Source organism: Sinocyclocheilus rhinocerous, unplaced genomic scaffold (assembly GCF_001515625.1).
Source record: "Sinocyclocheilus rhinocerous isolate Xijiao unplaced genomic scaffold, SAMN03320098_v1.1 scaffold1065, whole genome shotgun sequence".
Classification (NCBI taxonomy): Eukaryota; Metazoa; Chordata; class Actinopteri; order Cypriniformes; family Cyprinidae; genus Sinocyclocheilus; species Sinocyclocheilus rhinocerous.
In genome coordinates, this window is record NW_015628720.1 from 232456 (window position 1) to 249977 (window position 17522).

Consider the following 17522-nt stretch of genomic DNA (forward strand, 5'->3'; position numbering starts at 1 on the left):
AGTTAGTTTAGAGGGGAAAAATGCAAAATGTGAAAACCACAACAACAACAAAAGATTAGACGAAATAAACACATACATTTTGAATAATAAATTTTAAATAAATAAACAATAAGATATAATTAAAATAAAGAAATTAATTAATAATAAAAATATTTAAAGATGAATAAATAATAAAAAATAGATTATACAGTATAATGAGTAGGAAAAAAAGTAATAAATGTAACAGATACAAAAACATTTTCCAAATATGATTTTACACATATTTATAAAATAATTTTTCACCCTTAAATTGGGTCTTTACACACTAGAATATATAGACGCTGTCTTAGTATTTGGGGAGCCTGTGGCATCTAAAAGACTGAAAACCCCTTGCTTAACACATTTGATCCCTTAACCATGATTAGTATTATCAGTCCTGTTGTTTTTAGCCTCTGAGTCTGAACATCTCAGTATAGAGCAAGGATATTTTTATCTTAAAGCAGCACTGTGTAACTTTTTCTGTGCTCAAAATTTGCAAAATGTATATAATGAGCGAGTACATCATGAATTCATCTTCCAAACCGCGTTTTTGTCTCATTCCGAATCACTACGGTACACTTATAATAAGTACTTATATTTGGGACTATTGTAGACTGGTCGCTGCGGAGTAACACATACCTGCGTGAATCGTCATAGACATAAACTTAGAGAAGTAGTTCCGGTTGAAATGTTCTTCCGCGGGATGTGTGCAGTTCTGTTTATTAACCGCTAGAGCGCCAAAAGTTACATAGTGCTGCTTTAAAGCTTACAGTCTATGCTTTAAAGGCACTAAAGCCCTTTAATTGTCTGTCTCCTCAAGGCCCTATATAGTGACAGCTCAACGTTGCCCTCTATTGATATTAAACAGAACATGGGAGGAAAAAACAAGAAAGTAATGAAATTATTTAAAATGAACTCCTGTTCACTGAAGTTTGATTTTTTTTTTTTTTGAAAAATAACTAATATGACTGATTTCAATATAAAATATATAACATATGTGACCCTGGAGCACAAAATTAGTCATAAGTAGCACAGGTATATTTGTAGTAATAGCCAACAATAACATTGTATGATTGTATGGGTCAAAATTATCGATTTTTCTTTTATGCCAGAAATCATTAGGATATTAAGTAAAGATCATGTTCCATGAAGATATTTTGTAAATTTCTTACCGTAAATATATCAAAACTTAATTTTTGATTAGTAATATGCATTGCTAAGCACTTCATTTGGACAGCTTTAAAGGGGATTTTCTCAATATTTAGTTTTTTTTTTTTTGCACACTCAGATTCCAGATTTTCAAATAGTTGTATCTCAGCCAAAATATTGTCATATCTTAACAAACCATACATGGTGTATAAATAAAAAAAATTCACCCTTATTATTTTTACGTTTTACTTTTTTTTTACGGTTTTGTGCTCCAGGCTCACATATATTACTTAATGTATTGATATATTAACTTATATTATATAATATATCATACATAAAATATATTTCCTAAAACCCAGTAAAACAGTAAATAACCCACCCGTAAAACGATCCCTAAAATGAGATATTTCTGCTGATGCCGAGGTGAACCGTGACGTCATCAGCGCGCGCCGCTGGGCTTCAGTCTGCTGGCCTCCGGAATGGGCAGATATCACCAGCCCACATTTAACCATTGATTTATTGCGCGAACTCCACCGAGAGTCTGTATTTTTGCACGTCGTCTACACGATGCTATGCGGAGGTGAGTGTTTTCGTCGCGGGCCGGTTGGAGAAGCGGCTGTTAGAGTCTGTGGGAAGAGCGATTAGCCCGTTAGCGGCGGTCCAGTGTAAATCCCAGCCTCTTGTTTACTCCTGCTTTACTTTCAAACACGCTTTAACTGGCAAAATTAGGTTTAACGGACTGAAACGAACGCACAAAACTTATTTCTACAAGCGAATGGTTATGTTTCCCGGGTGAGATGTCTGGCTAGTGAGGTTACAGGCTTTAATAGCAGCTGGCTAACGCTCGAGTCTTCATGAAAACATTACTAACGTTAGTGTCTCTGCTTGTGCCACGATTCACTTCAGCGCGATGTCATTACACCCAAAACACGAAAAATGTGCTTTATTGGGTTTTTAAACATGTCTCATTAGTGCTTTTTAATATTTTTCGCTTTTCTGTGTCAGGGTGAGGGCGAAGTTTCCGTTTCATAGAAACTTTTCATTTTTGCGGGTAATTCAGTGACTTTTGTTTGATTTGTGAAATTGGCTACTAAAACGATATATTACTATATTTATAAATTAGGAAATCAACTTCTATACACTTGACACGTAGTGTCAAATCACGACACGAGGCATTTGCACCTGAAATGTGCAATTTTCAAAAAATTTCAGTTTTGTGGGGCATTTTGTTACCTTTTATGGGAGAATATTTTGTCTAATCATATCAAAACAAAGTCTGCCGTGTGTTTATATCAGATACTTTAAATCAAAGCTGCACTAAACCCATAACTAGATATGCTTAGATTGAAATATATCACATTTTAGACATGCTTAGATTGAAATATATCACATTTTAGACACGCTTAGATTGAAATATACCACATTTTAGACGTGCTTAGATTGAAATATACCACATTTTAGACGTGCTTAGATTGAAATATACCACATTTTAGACGTGCTTAGATTGAAATATACCACATTTTAGACGTGCTTAGATTGAAATATTACCACATTTTAGGTATGCTTAGATTGAAATATACCACATTTTAGGTATGCTTAGATTGAAATATACCACATTTTAGGTATGCTTAGATTGAAATATACCACATTTTAGGTATGTTTAGATTGAAATATACCAAATTTTAAACAACACACAAAAATGTCAAATGAGCTATTTTTAATATGTAGGCCATTGTGGCTCTCAGTTTTGGTTATTTTCTGATCTGGCAAACATGTGGACCCCAGTGTATGAGAATGAGTGTCTGTTTCTTTAAGAGGACATGGACAGAAACGGCGCAGGCTTTTTCTATTCTGCACTTGAATGTGCATTTTCTTTCTTTTTATTGAATTTACTGTGTATAAATCACAGAAGCATCACGGGCACAATACAGTTAGCCTGGAAGAAATGTATTTTGAGTGCTTTATCTTTTAGGCCTAATTCTATTAACTGTTATGGCTGTTGCTGTGCTTGGTTTTTATTGTATTCCCCCCCTGTGAGATACAAGGTTAAATAATATTATTTTATATAAAATGGTTGTACTTGTAGTATATTATAGCTGATTTATTTTTTGGGGTAACATTAGTGATTAAAATACAATTAAGTAAAATATGGTGAATTTTACATTTTGAGTGATTATCTGAAAACAGAAGTTTGTAGAAGTTGTAGTTTATTTATCTTGTTTTCTTGTTTGTGTTGATATATTTAGGCCAAACTGGAAGGCATGTTTGTGGATTTCCGCGGTAGTTTCCAATGGGTTTTTAGAAAAGTGACTTGATTTGATGAGTAAAAAAGGTCTGTGGTTAACGTTACTCAGACTTCCACATTTTGCTCTATAATATAAATGACACAGTCATACCACAAAAAATGTTGTCAATATGTTTTTCAACGGAAAAGTTTGACCAGCTTCGTAATGTTGTGACGTTAAAGTTTATGTGCCATTTTTGTAAGTTTGTTTTGTTTTTTAAATTGCTATTTAAATTTTTTCTTTCAGTTTTAGTAGTTTTAATACTTCATCGTAAACTTATCTTGTTGTCAAAGCAGCATTTCTAATTTTCAGTTTTATTTTATTTTTTTAATGTAATGTTTATTTTTAATTTGCAAGCTAAATAGCAAAATTGGGTTATAAGTGTATATTGTCCAAATAATCTGAATTGAATCGAACTCTAATAAATCTAAAGGTTTGAGTCAATGCTGATTGTTGTTATCTAACACAGAGGTTTTCAAGCTAAAAATTAAACGGCGATATCTGGGTGCAGGTAACAAGGAGAAAGATTAGGCTACACAGTGTTCATTATTCACATATACTACTGACATTGCAATACAAAGCTGGTTGAAAATTGACAGACTTGTCCTTTAAAAATGTGAAATGAACTAAATTGCTATATTATACATATTTTTGTATATTGTTACAATAATGCTACTAATATGGTACTTTTTTTACTCTATGTACTCAAAATTAACGAAAAATATTTGAAATGTAAATAGGGCTGCACGATAAATCGCATGCGATATTTAATGCGCATCTTGTCAGTAAAGCCGGTTCTGTAATCAGCAGTAAATCTCCATCACCTGCGTGTTTTCACATGGAGCAGCCCTAAATTAGAAAATGTGTGATATCTGTGTGACAGGGGCAAGGCTTTAATACTTTTATTAAAGTGCCCTTTAATACTGTGAAATGTAATCTAAATTGCTATATAACTTATTTGAAAATGTGTCCTTTCGTACATTACTTCAAAATTGCTTTAATAAATATGCCACATATTTTGCACAATATTTACTAAAAATTTATTTTAAAAATGTGAAATATACAGAAAAAGTACAATATCTATGTGACAAGGCTGTCAGCCAATGCAACAATCTCAAAACCTGCTGTTTTATTGGCCTGGCCAATATGTTCAGCACGAGCCTATACATCATTCGTTTAAACATATGGTAACACTTCAGTTTAGGTACCAATTCTTACTATGAACTAGTTTTTTATTAGCATGCCTATTATTAACATATTGGCTGTTTATTAGTACTTATAAAGCACATATTCTGCATGACCATATTCTACATCCCTACGCCTACCCAATACCTAAACTTAACAACTACCTTGCTAACTATTAATAAGCAGCAAATTATGAGTTTGAGGCAAAAGTTGTAGTTAATGGCGAGAATTGGACCTTAAAATAAAGTGTGACCAAGCATATTTAGTTTATACATGATTTCTTTATGCATTCAGGTAAGGTGATGGAAGAGGCCAGCGGGAGAGTTTCAGAGCTGATTCCAGTGGTGCTATTTCCGCGGCTGCCAGGCTTTGTCCCATCCTCTGTTCAGTAACAGCGCCCATTCTCATCCCGAATCACCATGAAACCAGTCCACGAGCGCAACCAGGAGTGCCTCCCTCCCAAGAAGCGGGACCTCCCTGTTAACAACAACAACACCTCTACCTACAACAATAACAGCAGTAGCATCAGCGGCAGCATCGGGAGTGCAGGAGGAGGAGGTGAGGATGCCCCATCTTCACAAAGCTCTGGAGTGAGTGGAGAAGGTAGTGGCGAATGGGTGCGAGCCCAGCCGAGCGTGCATTATGGGGTGGAGGGTGCCGAGGGTCTCGTTGGGCTTCCTGTGGATCAGTATAGCATGCTTTATAAAGTAGCTCTGCCCGCTGGCACCTACTCACCCACCAGTCTGCACCCCATTCTTAGCCACATTTCTCCTGCCTACACCGTTCCCGCCCAGGTGTTACAGCACACGAGCGTTCCCTACCCTCCGCTCTGCTACGCCCAGATCCCTCACTCCTCGTTGCAGTTTGTTAGCTCTCCCTACGGGGCTGCGGTTCCCTACGCCGTGCCTCCGGGATTCGTTCCCGGCCCTTTGATACCACCTCAGTCCTCTATTTCCCAGCCGCACTCCGTTTCCCACCTGGTTCCGTATCCATCAGTCATTCAGGAAGGAGTTGGCTCTCCGCAGCAGCAGATCTCGACCCATGCATACACCAAAATGGGAGTTCCTCTGGTGCTCCCTTCTGAGCAAACGGCGACACAAGCGCCGCTCGGGACTGTAGGGATGCTGCCTGCCGGGGAGCTCAGCCCGAGAGCTGTGTACTATCACCCCACCGTTAGGGGCGTCCAACCGCAAAGAGACCTGCACAGCAGCTCCATGGAGCAGGAGAGAGAGGTGAATGGAGGGGACAGAGAGCACGGAGGCAGGGAGAGCCATCAAGATGCAGTTTATTCGGCCAGAAGCGCACAGCTGCTTCAGGCCACTGCGCCTGAGCCCCAGCAAGACAAGAGCTTGAAAAGCCGCAGGCTGGAGGGCAGAATGTCGCCAGGACAAAGCAGCACACCGGACATTGATCTCGAGGTGAGGGAAGGATGGTTTATTATCATAGGCTCACTCAGGGTTTGCTAAAAAAGTGCCTAAATAACTATTTGAAAAGGGGAAGTGATTTCAGAGGAAGAGCAAGTTATTACAGTAACACCAGGAAAGTGCTTTAAGTAAATAGGGTGATGTTTTGATTTCATGTTGACTTAATTTGCCACATCGCATGACTTTTGAGTGAACATTAGAAAAGCTGAAAAGTGTTTAAAAATGATGGGGAAACTTGAATTCAGCACTTAAAACAGTAGTGAAAATGTTGATCTGGCAGTTTTTCTGATGTTATTCATTTTGCATCACAAATTTTTGTCTAATCCATGTATCGAAATTAAATCTTTGTCTGATCCATATATAAATGAGGAGAGCCCAATTAAACGAATAACAAAACGTTTAAAATTTAAATTGCTGTTTTTAAATGATGAATTATTTTAGAATTAATGTGTTTGCTGGTTACCATGAAAAATCTTATAATGTTGTTTATCTTCTTGTTTAAATCAGATTTTCTGGATTTTGGATCTGACTGTGCCAGTGTTATTTTAGCATTATTATAAACTATTATATTTCTTTGAAATATTTTGAATTAGAATTTGAATTAATTGAACTTTATTTTTATATTAAATTTTAGCTCAAGTAGGCCTAATTTATTTTATTTGCTTTTGTCATTTTTATTAGTTTGTCTTTTTAATACTTCTATTTAGTGTTACGTTATTTTTAGTTCAGTTTTATTTAATTTGAGCTCTCCATCTTAAACTTGATTTCAAGGCAACATTTCTAATTTTTGTTTGTGTTTTATGGTTTATTTTTTTTCCTAAAATTTATATTTTACGTTATTTAAATTACTGACATTTTAGTTAATAGTAACAACACTGCACTGGATCTGGATCATATATTATTAATGTGAATGTCTACTACTTCATCACTACTTAATGCATTTTCAGAATTTTGCCTTTTTTGAGGCAATTCTTGTGAGTCAGCACCAGTTACACCACTTCCTTCCTTTATTAGCTGTTCTTTGGGTGTGTTAAGGATTGAGTAACTCAGGTTACTACTTCTTAGAAACAACAGAGATTGTTTTTTGATTTATATCAAAATTGAGTCCAGTCACTTTCCAGCTGGTGCTGCTTTCCAAAAAGCAATTCCCATCCTAATTCTAAAATAAAATGACACTTTAAATGTGGTTCCTTTTCAGGTCCAGCAGGTGGTCGGACGATTTGCCTCTCCTGTCCATGGCACGAGTCACAAGGAAGCAGCGCATGTCCCTCTGAACCTGTCTCAAAGCTCTCAGAGGGGTCGAGAGACTCAGGGCGAAGTCAGAACACCTTATGCATCAAATCCAGCTGAATCTAGAGCACATCAGCAGCAGATTGTTCAACAAAGCCATGCCGTTATCCTGGCCAATGGGCAGCCTGTTCTTGTGCCTCTCGACTACCATCACCACCAACAGCAGCAGCAGCATTTCCAACCCAACGATGTGGCCTCGGCAGCAATCGCTGCTTCTCCTGCTGCATATACTAAAGCCATGGATGCAGGAGCATGTCTCCCAGAGCGGGCGGTGGTGGAGCTGCCTCCCCAACAGGGGCAACAGCCCTCCCAGCAGCCTCCTGGTACTTTCCCACAGGCTCCTCTGCTGTCACCCTCCGGCCCGTCGCACTTCATGAAGGGCGCCATCATCCAGTTGGCTACTGGAGAGCTCAAGCGCGTAGAAGATCTGCAGACTCAGGACTTCGTGCGGAGCGCAGAAGTGAGCGGCGGGCTGAAGATCGACTCAAGCATGGTAGTGGACATCCACGCTAGTCAACAGCGGCCCGGTCTAGTGGCGCTGCATTTCAACGTGGGGGAGCAGCAGAGCAAAGTGACTATAGATGTTCCCCCCGAACACCCGTTTTTCGTTTTTGGCCAGGGCTGGTCGTCTTGTAGCCCTGAGCGGACTGCCCAACTGTACGGTCTCACCTGCCAACATCTGCAAGTGGGCGATGTCTGCGTGTCCGTGACACTGCAGCAGCAAGCTGCATCGCAGCAGAAACCGCCCCAGCAAGTTCAGGCCCGGACTCCCACCAAAGTCAACTCCACGTCAGGAGCCCCACCTCAGCCCATGGGCCCCCCTGCGCCCCAGCACACCCCTCGGCCACAAAGCCAATTAAAAATGGAGCGCATCCACCGAGAGAGGGACCGGGACAAGGAGGAGCCCATGCAGGTATTGGGTTCGAGACATGTCGACGTGCCCCCAAGACCGAACAGGACTTCAGCAGAGCACACTCGGAGCCAGAGCAACTACTATTTGCACACTGAAGGTCATGCTCCACTGGGAACCGGAGCGGGAGCCTCTTCCGTAGGGGCGTCCCTGAGGCGCTGGTCTGCCTCTGGCTTCCAAAGATACAGCATCAAGAACGAGGATGGAGGGAGTTTAGCATCAGCTGCCACCTCTGGCTCCTCTCGGCTGTCGTTTATCCCTCAGGAGGTCAAGCTTTCCATTGAGGGGCGCTCAAATGCCGGGAAGTAGCAGACAAAAGAGATTGTCCATGGGAGCGAAGTGTCAGTCGGGCGAACGGATGCGAAAGAGGGAGAGTGGTCGGAGGGAGAGAGAATGTAGCCTCAGAATGTTTGAGATTTTGCACATATTGGAAGATTCCCCCTGCCGCCCCCTTCTTCGGTTCTGGTCTCGAGCAGAGGACTTTTGTGTCAGGTCATAGTCAGCGTTCGCAATGATCTGCATGGGCAGCTTTATCTGGTTAATCACATACCAAAGCCTGCGTCGTCTGCGTGTTCCTGTGGGTGAACTATCATGTTTGGCAGTGATCACTTGCGCAAAGATATCTTGCAGTTCCTCGAGTAGATGTTTATTTCAGAAAGGCCAGGGATAAGAATGGGATACAGCCATAGAGTCTTGACAAACCTTTACAATAAGAATAAACATATATTTTAAAGAAGGACAAAAGAGGATAGATTGCTCAACTAATTTTTTCCCCTAAAAGACAGGCCTCTTTCTCTCTAAACATTGACTGTTTCCCTTGTTGCGCCGCCAGGCTTTTGTTGGCTAAGACCTTAAAACTTGGACAGTTTTTAATGCGTGTCTCTCTAGAGGTGTGCTTGTCCTCACTTTCCTACACTCTCCTCCTCTCCCTGCCTCTTCTCAGGGTGCTTCTGCTGAGGAATCCTTTCTAGTCTGGAGTTTGAGAACAGTTGCCCAGCGCCGTCACATCAATCAATTGATCCAACAATCTTTCTGCAATCAGGAACTATTTCCAGATGAAGTCTAGCACGCATCTTAACAGTTGCATTAACAACTCCTCAGAGGTTTTTAGTTTTGATTCAGCAGTGGTTCTGAATCTGCATTCCAGTTTCAATGTGATCTCTCCTCCTCGACCCATTGGAGTTATCATTTCCCAGTAAGGCCGGCCTAGGAAAACCACCTCTAAATAGTACCTCATGGTTGGAAGCATCCTTCAGTCTGATTATTAACTATTTATATTTAATCTTACATTGTTGTGCCCTTTTCCTGGAGACAACATGTGGTGTCAGCCAAAATCAGCCCTGCTTGCGAAGCTGAGACCAAATGCAGAACAGGTTCTAGCTGTTTGCGAACGGCCTGTTCCTGTGGAAACGGATTATTGCTCTGAAGCATGCAGGCTTAAATGAAGTCGTCCCGTGGAAGCGTTTAGCACACACAAGTGTAGAGTCACTGCTGTTGGGTGTGAACTGACCCTGCTCAGTTATCAAAATCAAAGCAATAGTTGTCAGAACACATTTTTCTTGTTTGTTTTTTTTAATCCCGTACAAGACAGATTACTCCTTGTATTTCAATTTTTCTATGTGCAACAGTTGCAGTCTGTATGTAGAAACGTTTTTTAACCTTATCCTACGCTTCTCTTGATTTTCTAAGATGATGCCGTTTTACTTTGTGATAATCCTCATTCTAACAGTTACTACAGGAGTTAATTTAAAGCATGCAATTACCCTTAAAACAACACCTCTTTCATTTAGGTAGGTTTTCTTTCTGACTTCAGTGATGACTAATATGAAGGCACACCTCGAAATGGGGCTTTTCTAAAACACCCACTGATTAGGATGTTTAGAATCAGCTCTTGTACTTTATAGAGAGATCTTAGCCCCTTACATTGTGTCCTAACCAGGTATAACACAATAAGACAAGCGATAAAAGTCATGCTTGAGTTGCAATGTGTCGCGTCTGCAAAAAGCACTAAGCAACAGGACGCTTAGTCTTTCACATTTGTTGGTTTTTATTTTTGTAGTATTGTGCTCGGTAGCTCCACCCACTGTTAAAACCTCAATGGTCCAAATTCGTTCCATAGGTTTTGACAGGCTGTGATTTTGTCGCAGGCATGTTTGGATGGACAAATTCACTGGAAACTTGTCACATCATACCTGGTTAGGACCAGTGTTGAACTGAAAACTTTGAAAACTGAAACGAAACAGCTCTTCTCTGGAAAGAGCCTCATTAATATACACTTTCTAATCTGTGCTGAGGTTTCTTCTTTGGTTTTTGTAATTGGTGAACTCTTGTACAGTATTGCGTTCTGTCTCTCTTCTTGGCAATATTACCCACGAGTGATTTTTAAAACTTGTACTGCAGGTCTTGTATTGCACAAATAAGTTCAATTGATTCACGCTGACTCTTTAATGGGAATCAGATATGTGTTTTATTGTTTTTTTTATTTTAATAATGAAGGGAAAATGTTTGTGTTGTTTTGAAGTATTCAGTTTTGTTGGTGGTTTTTGGCTCATGAGAAACTGACAAGCAAGGTTGACACTGTTTACAGATTAGCCAAGAGAAAATGCTGCAGTTTCACTTTTCATAGTTACTGAACATTTTCAGATGGATGAAATCATGACTTAAGTGCAATTAGACCAAATATTATAAACATTAGGAAGCTCATGTTTTATTTCAAAACAGCATTCCAGAAAGAACCTGACATTCCCACTTTCTTTCTTTTTTTTTTTTTTATAGTTTCTCTATTTCCCTCTCAATATTTTGATGCCACTTACATATTTGTCGGATGCATATTTTTATTTCCATTTCGACCCAAGTTCTTTCATGAGACCTTTGATATTTCTCTGCGTTGTTGGCTCTTGGCATTGCTGGGCTGTCTGTGTTTGGACCAGGATTTAATAGAACTCTTTTGGCCTCTTACAATCACTCAAGGCTTTAAGAGAAGATTTTTTTTGTTCTTTTAGGTAAATAATATATTTTTTTATATAAATGTAGCGCTAGCATTGAACCAGTTAGATTTCGACTTCCTCCAAACTGCATCGACCTCAACGATACCACATGTCTGTGAAGTTCTTAGACCTCTAATGTTAAAGAAAAGAAGTTCGGAAGGGGTATAAACAAGGGTCGTCACTTGAATTCACAGGACTTGTGACAAATTATGAGGGTGCTTCCCCGTTGATGACGACCCTGGTATAAACCCACCTGGTTTTTCAGCATTACCAACAAGTCTGATTTAAACTAAATGAATATGTGGCAATGTGTGTATCGAGTATAACAGTATTTGGTTTTGATCACCTTAAATTGGTTCAAATCCATTTGTTGTTTCCATTTATGAAGCATTTCACAAGCATCATCTGTTAGTATTTTGTTTGAAGACATCCTGTTCCTTCTTAAAAGGAGTCCCACTTTCATGCTATTTATAATCTGGTCTCAAATCTAGTTTGTTATTTCTTCCTTCCTCTGTCCCCTTTGTCCCAGAACGTTATGGTGGCACTTTGGACCCCTTTAAGTTCACAGAGGACGTTTTGTTGTAGTTCACATTCAACCTGGCGTGAACTGTCTAAAATGGCCACAATTGTCACCTAAAGCCTTGTAGACAAATTGAATATCTTTCCAACCAGGAAAAACTGCTTAAACTGGCCTGATCTGGTCTTCTGGGCTCAAGCCAGTTGGTCTGCCAACTTGAGAGGCCAGCTTCAGCTGGCTTAAGTTATTACATTGTTCCTTCACAGACAGGGAAAATGATTTGTATAAAGGCTTTGTTATTCAAAATTCAGACCTGCTCCATTATTTTAAGTATTAGAATTGAATTGAAGCAATACTTGACCCGAAATAGCAGAACGATACAGCTTTAGAATGAGCTATGCAGTAGAGACTCAGTCAGCACCCTAATGCAGTTTCAATACTCGGATCTCACCAGAAGTCAGCTGCACGTCCAATATCGCTGCACATTCTGTGTTTTGTCCTATCCTCACAAACCATACATCAATGGAAAGCTTATTTATTCAGAAATGTCGAAAAATTGACCCTTATGACTGGTTTTGTGGTCCAGGGTCACATTTATTTTTGAAGACCAACCTGAAAGTTCATCACCTTGGTTCCCTCAACAAAAACCCAATAAGATTATTCCATTGGATTTTGGATTATTGCAGAAAATATGCTCTGTGACCAAAAAAAGTTTATGAATCTTACATGTTTTGTTCATCACAAGCTTCACAAATGAACACAACTTTAATGAATTTTGAAGCCTAAATCCAATTGCCAGAAGTATAAAGCTAAACGTAGGCTATAAGCGGACTACAGTAGTCGCATGACTTCAACATCACCGCCATTAAGTTTCAACATTTTGAAAAAAATTTCCTGGAAAGTTTGAGTTAGAATAGTTTACAAGAGCTCAATTATAAACACATTGAGGCTGTAAAAGCGACTAATGAGTAGATGAGTTTACTTGTTTGGCGTGATGATATTTAATTTCCGAAAAAACCACTGTAGTCCCATTTAGATACTTGTTAACATCTGCCTTTTTCAAGACAAGTAAAAGCTTTAAAAAAAAAAAAAAAAGTTACTGATTTGTGTCTCATAGAATAAAACGTGAACATATCTTGAGCTTGTGTTCACCACAGACCCTTATTTCAGGCATTTAACCAAAAACACATTAAAAAAAACCATTGACTTCAGGACAACGTAACCAGCATTTTTAGGTTTTGGCCTACAGAATTGCGTCATCCCTGCAGCACTTTGTAGTTTGGTTAATGACGGAAGATCAGTTTTGGGGGGAAATGTGTAAAAGTGACTCTCAAGCTGTGATTTTTATCATTCAGGGTTAATTTGATGTTGTATTTTCAATGGTAACAGCACAGAAGGGTTTAGCACAAGCTACATTCCTATAGATAGTACGTGTCTGCATTTCCTTCCCTCTACGGATGTGTGAAAATTAATCAAATCATGTCCTTACCTCACCTTTGCGTAAATGTCAAATACAGCGTCCCTTTTGAAAGCATTTAATCTCCCTTTAATGATTAGGGCATCTGCATACTAGATAAACACAGGGTTTCATGGTTCGAAAGCATTTTGAATGTGGAAAGAGTCGGATAAGTTGAAATAAAGTGGGAATTTATTTTCCAAAAAGCACAACCAGACCAGCCTGCAAACGAGTGTATTGCAGTTCAAATTCAGGTTTTGGTCACATGGCAGGTCGCTGCTTTCATTACACTTGAATGATGTGATGATTTTCACGTTCCCCATTGAAATCAAAGGATATTTCTAGAGGATATCTGGTGTGCAGGCGCCCTATTCTTTTTTGCAGTTAGGGAATCCCATGTTGTTCTTCCATAGAGCCTCACCTAACCATGTAACATAGACGTTTGTCACTTTGATGCAATGAAATGTTCGGCACTTATTTCCCCTCACCTGTAGTGTTACGGTAAATGTTTTGCCATCATTTGAAACCACGTAAAACAATCATCCAACATTTGTATGCTTGTACAGATATGAAGATAAGTTTTGTATAGTATTAGCTTGTCAATAACGCCTTAAGATGTGCACCGTTCGTAAACGCTGTGTAGAAGTGACTCCCCGCTCTGCAAGGTCGCACGATTTCACATGGAGACAAAGTCTCTAGTTGTTGTGACCGTGGACTCCTCTGTAAAGGTGGCTCACTGACATCGATTAGTGACGTTGCACTTACTGATTGTAAGACGATATTTTGGGTCTAGCTCATAATGTTTATCTTTGTTGAACACAATGTTAGCTTTACATAACGTTCTAAATCTTTAATGTTGTATTTATATTTTGCTCTTGTTAGTAGGGCAGAAGTAAAGACTGATGCTTTGCACTGTTGACATCCCTGATTCTAGCTCGGAAACATCTTCCTTCACTTCCTAAGTGCTCGTGATGTACGAATCTCACAAAACCCAGTGTTGGGAGGGTTACTTTGGAAATGTAATAGGTTACCGATTACAAGTTACACTATTTAATATGTAATAAGTAGTGTAACGATTTCAATGACTTTATTAATGTAACTTGATTGCTTTTTGATTAGGCTACTACTCTAAATTTCTAAGGATTTTTTCAACTGTTAATCAGTTAATCAACTCTCAGACAGGTTGTAGCCTACCTACAGCTTTCAGTGGCAATGTGGATTGATGTAATTGGCAGACGCTCCAAATTCAAACATGAGAACCAATCGAAAGCATTAGAATGGCATCGCTTTACTAAACGGCCTATAAATGGCAGGAGGCATCGTGCAAATCAAAAACAGGCAAAGCGTCGGCGCCAATAGCCTTGTGGGCAGTGTGCCGACATATAGTGCCCTTGCGCTCCGGGTGTCCCGAGTTCGAGTCCCAGCTCGTGGACCTTTCCCGATCCCGCCCCCCCTCTCTCTCTCTCCTTGCTTCCTGTCACTGCTATACTGTCCTATCAAAATAAAAATGCCAAAAATAAAAATCTAAAAAAACAAACAAACAGGCAAAGCAACAAATTAATATTATGTAACATCCTAGCTTTTACTGATAATATTCAGATGTAGCCCCCTTTGTAGTCGTTAACATTTTCTTAAGTAACTGTAATTGAATTACACTTTTTTTTCCCCCCCCTCAGTAACTAATGGATTACAGTTACTTTTATTTTGTAATCTAAATTACTTAACGCCGTTACATGTACCTAGTTACTCCCCAACACTGACAAAACCATATTTTGCCCCAAAATCAAATGGCCTCGAAATTTTGTATTTGAAATATTACAAAGATATTTCTTTTCTTAATCAGCATTACTATTGAGATAAAATGGATGTTGTATGCTTTAAAAAAGAAAAACAAACAAACTACCAGCTCTTTTTCACTGGACCTTGCTATGAAGATAAGTTTTGTATAGTATTAGCTTGTCAATAACGCCTTAAGATGTGCACCATTCGTAAACGCTGTGTAGAAGTGACTCCCCGCTCTGCAAGGTCGCACGATTTCACATGGAGACAAAGTCTCTAGTTGTTGTGACCGTGGACTCCTCTGTAAAGGTGGCTCACTGACATCGATTAGTGACGTTGCACTTACTGATTGTAAGACGATATTTTGGGTCTAGCTCATAATGTTTATCTTTGTTGAACACAATGTTAGCTTTACATAACGTTCTAAATCTTTAATGTTGTATTTATATTTTGCTCTTGTTAGTAGGGCAGAAGTAAAGACTGATGCTTTGCACTGTTGACATCCCTGATTCTAGCTCGGAAACATCTTCCTTCACTTCCTAAGTGCTCGTGATGTACGAATCTCACAAAACCCAGTGTTGGGAGGGTTACTTTGGAAATGTAATAGGTTACCGATTACAAGTTACACTATTTAATATGTAATAAGTAGTGTAACGATTTCAATGACTTTATTAATGTAACTTGATTGCTTTTTGATTAGGCTACTACTCTAAATTTCTAAGGATTTTTTCAACTGTTAATCAGTTAATCAACTCTCAGACAGGTTGTAGCCTACCTACAGCTTTCAGTGGCAATGTGGATTGATGTAATTGGCAGACGCTCCAAATTCAAACATGAGAACCAATCGAAAGCATTAGAATGGCATCGCTTTACTAAACGGCCTATAAATGGCAGGAGGCATCGTGCAAATCAAAAACAGGCAAAGCGTCGGCGCCAATAGCCTTGTGGGCAGTGTGCCGACATATAGTGCCCTTGCGCTCCGGGTGTCCCGAGTTCGAGTCCCAGCTCGTGGACCTTTCCCGATCCCGCCCCCCCTCTCTCTCTCTCCTTGCTTCCTGTCACTGCTATACTGTCCTATCAAAATAAAAATGCCAAAAATAAAAATCTAAAAAAACAAACAAACAGGCAAAGCAACAAATTAATATTATGTAACATCCTAGCTTTTACTGATAATATTCAGATGTAGCCCCCTTTGTAGTCGTTAACATTTTCTTAAGTAACTGTAATTGAATTACACTTTTTTTTCCCCCCCCTCAGTAACTAATGGATTACAGTTACTTTTATTTTGTAATCTAAATTACTTAACGCCGTTACATGTACCTAGTTACTCCCCAACACTGACAAAACCATATTTTGCCCCAAAATCAAATGGCCTCGAAATTTTGTATTTGAAATATTACAAAGATATTTCTTTTCTTAATCAGCATTACTATTGAGATAAAATGGATGTTGTATGCTTTAAAAAAGAAAAACAAACAAACTACCAGCTCTTTTTCACTGGACCTTGCTTTTTTTTTTTCATTAAAGTGGTTTGAGGAAGTGAGTGAAAGCTAAATTTATTGGAGTCTTTGTTAGAAGATGCTGCGTATAAAGCGAGATTATCTGCAGTTATTGATATAGTTTTGGCTGAGAGTCCTGGGACATATTTTACAGAAGTCCATTTAGTCTCGCTGTTGACTGTCGGTGCGAATGGCGAGTTTTGAGCTGACATGTCATAGTTTGTGAAGTGTGAGAACGACTGAACCCACTTGAGGATAACCGTCTGGGTTATGGATGAATGTGCAGCTCAGTAACATTTCAGTGCATTATAGTGGTATCATTGCTTACAATTGATTTTTTTTTTTTTGAATATCTATATTGTTTTGGAAGGCTTTATGAAGCTAACACATGGCGGTTTGTGTAAATCCCAGACAGAATTCGGTGGCACGGCAGGCCAGAGTCAGTGATGTCGGCTGAAATCAGGTTTCTAACGGTTTCAAGGTTTTAAAGGAGTCATTATATACTCTCGAATTTGACATTGTACTTCTTGGCACTAAGTGACACTGCTTTTTATGTGATGTGTGACCAGTTTTAAAAGAAATGGCATCTTTGTTTAATGCATAAAATCTGCGAAATATATGCAATGATGTATGTGTAATATTCAATCCTCAAGTATAATCCAGGTTGTATAAACTTTGTATAGTACATTTTAATATCGTATGGCCGTACCAATATGTATTAATTCTTCTCAGAAGCCTTAGAGTCGTCAACCCAAAGTGCTCCCTTAGACTACCCTACACCTACCTGAACTTTACAAAGCATTAATAACTATATTTTGTTGCGTTTTTATTTGTACCCTTTTTTGAATAAAATAGATTTGTACTGTATATTTGTACCTCTCTGTGAACTACTTAGGGCTGTTTTGTTTTATGTTTTCCTGTTTTAATTCTATGTAAGGACACAAAGATATTGTATTTTTATTGTTACAGCTAACTTCTTGGAAACATTGCATTTATCATGTTTGTTAAGTAAACACAATATAA

General features: G+C 38.9%; 1 protein-coding gene across 1 annotated transcript; it reads left to right on the forward strand.

Annotated features, from left to right (window-relative positions):
- The first annotated feature begins 1623 nt into the window (after window positions 1-1623).
- On the forward strand, window positions 1624-12232 carry LOC107738335 (ataxin-1-like). Its single transcript, XM_016550076.1, has 3 exons — window positions 1624-1747; window positions 4932-6055; window positions 7260-12232. Exons 2-3 carry the CDS (start codon window positions 5057-5059, stop codon window positions 8568-8570), a joined length of 2310 nt encoding a protein of 769 aa, XP_016405562.1. The 5' UTR covers window positions 1624-1747; window positions 4932-5056; the 3' UTR covers window positions 8571-12232.
- Window positions 12233-17522: the final 5290 nt, after the last annotated feature.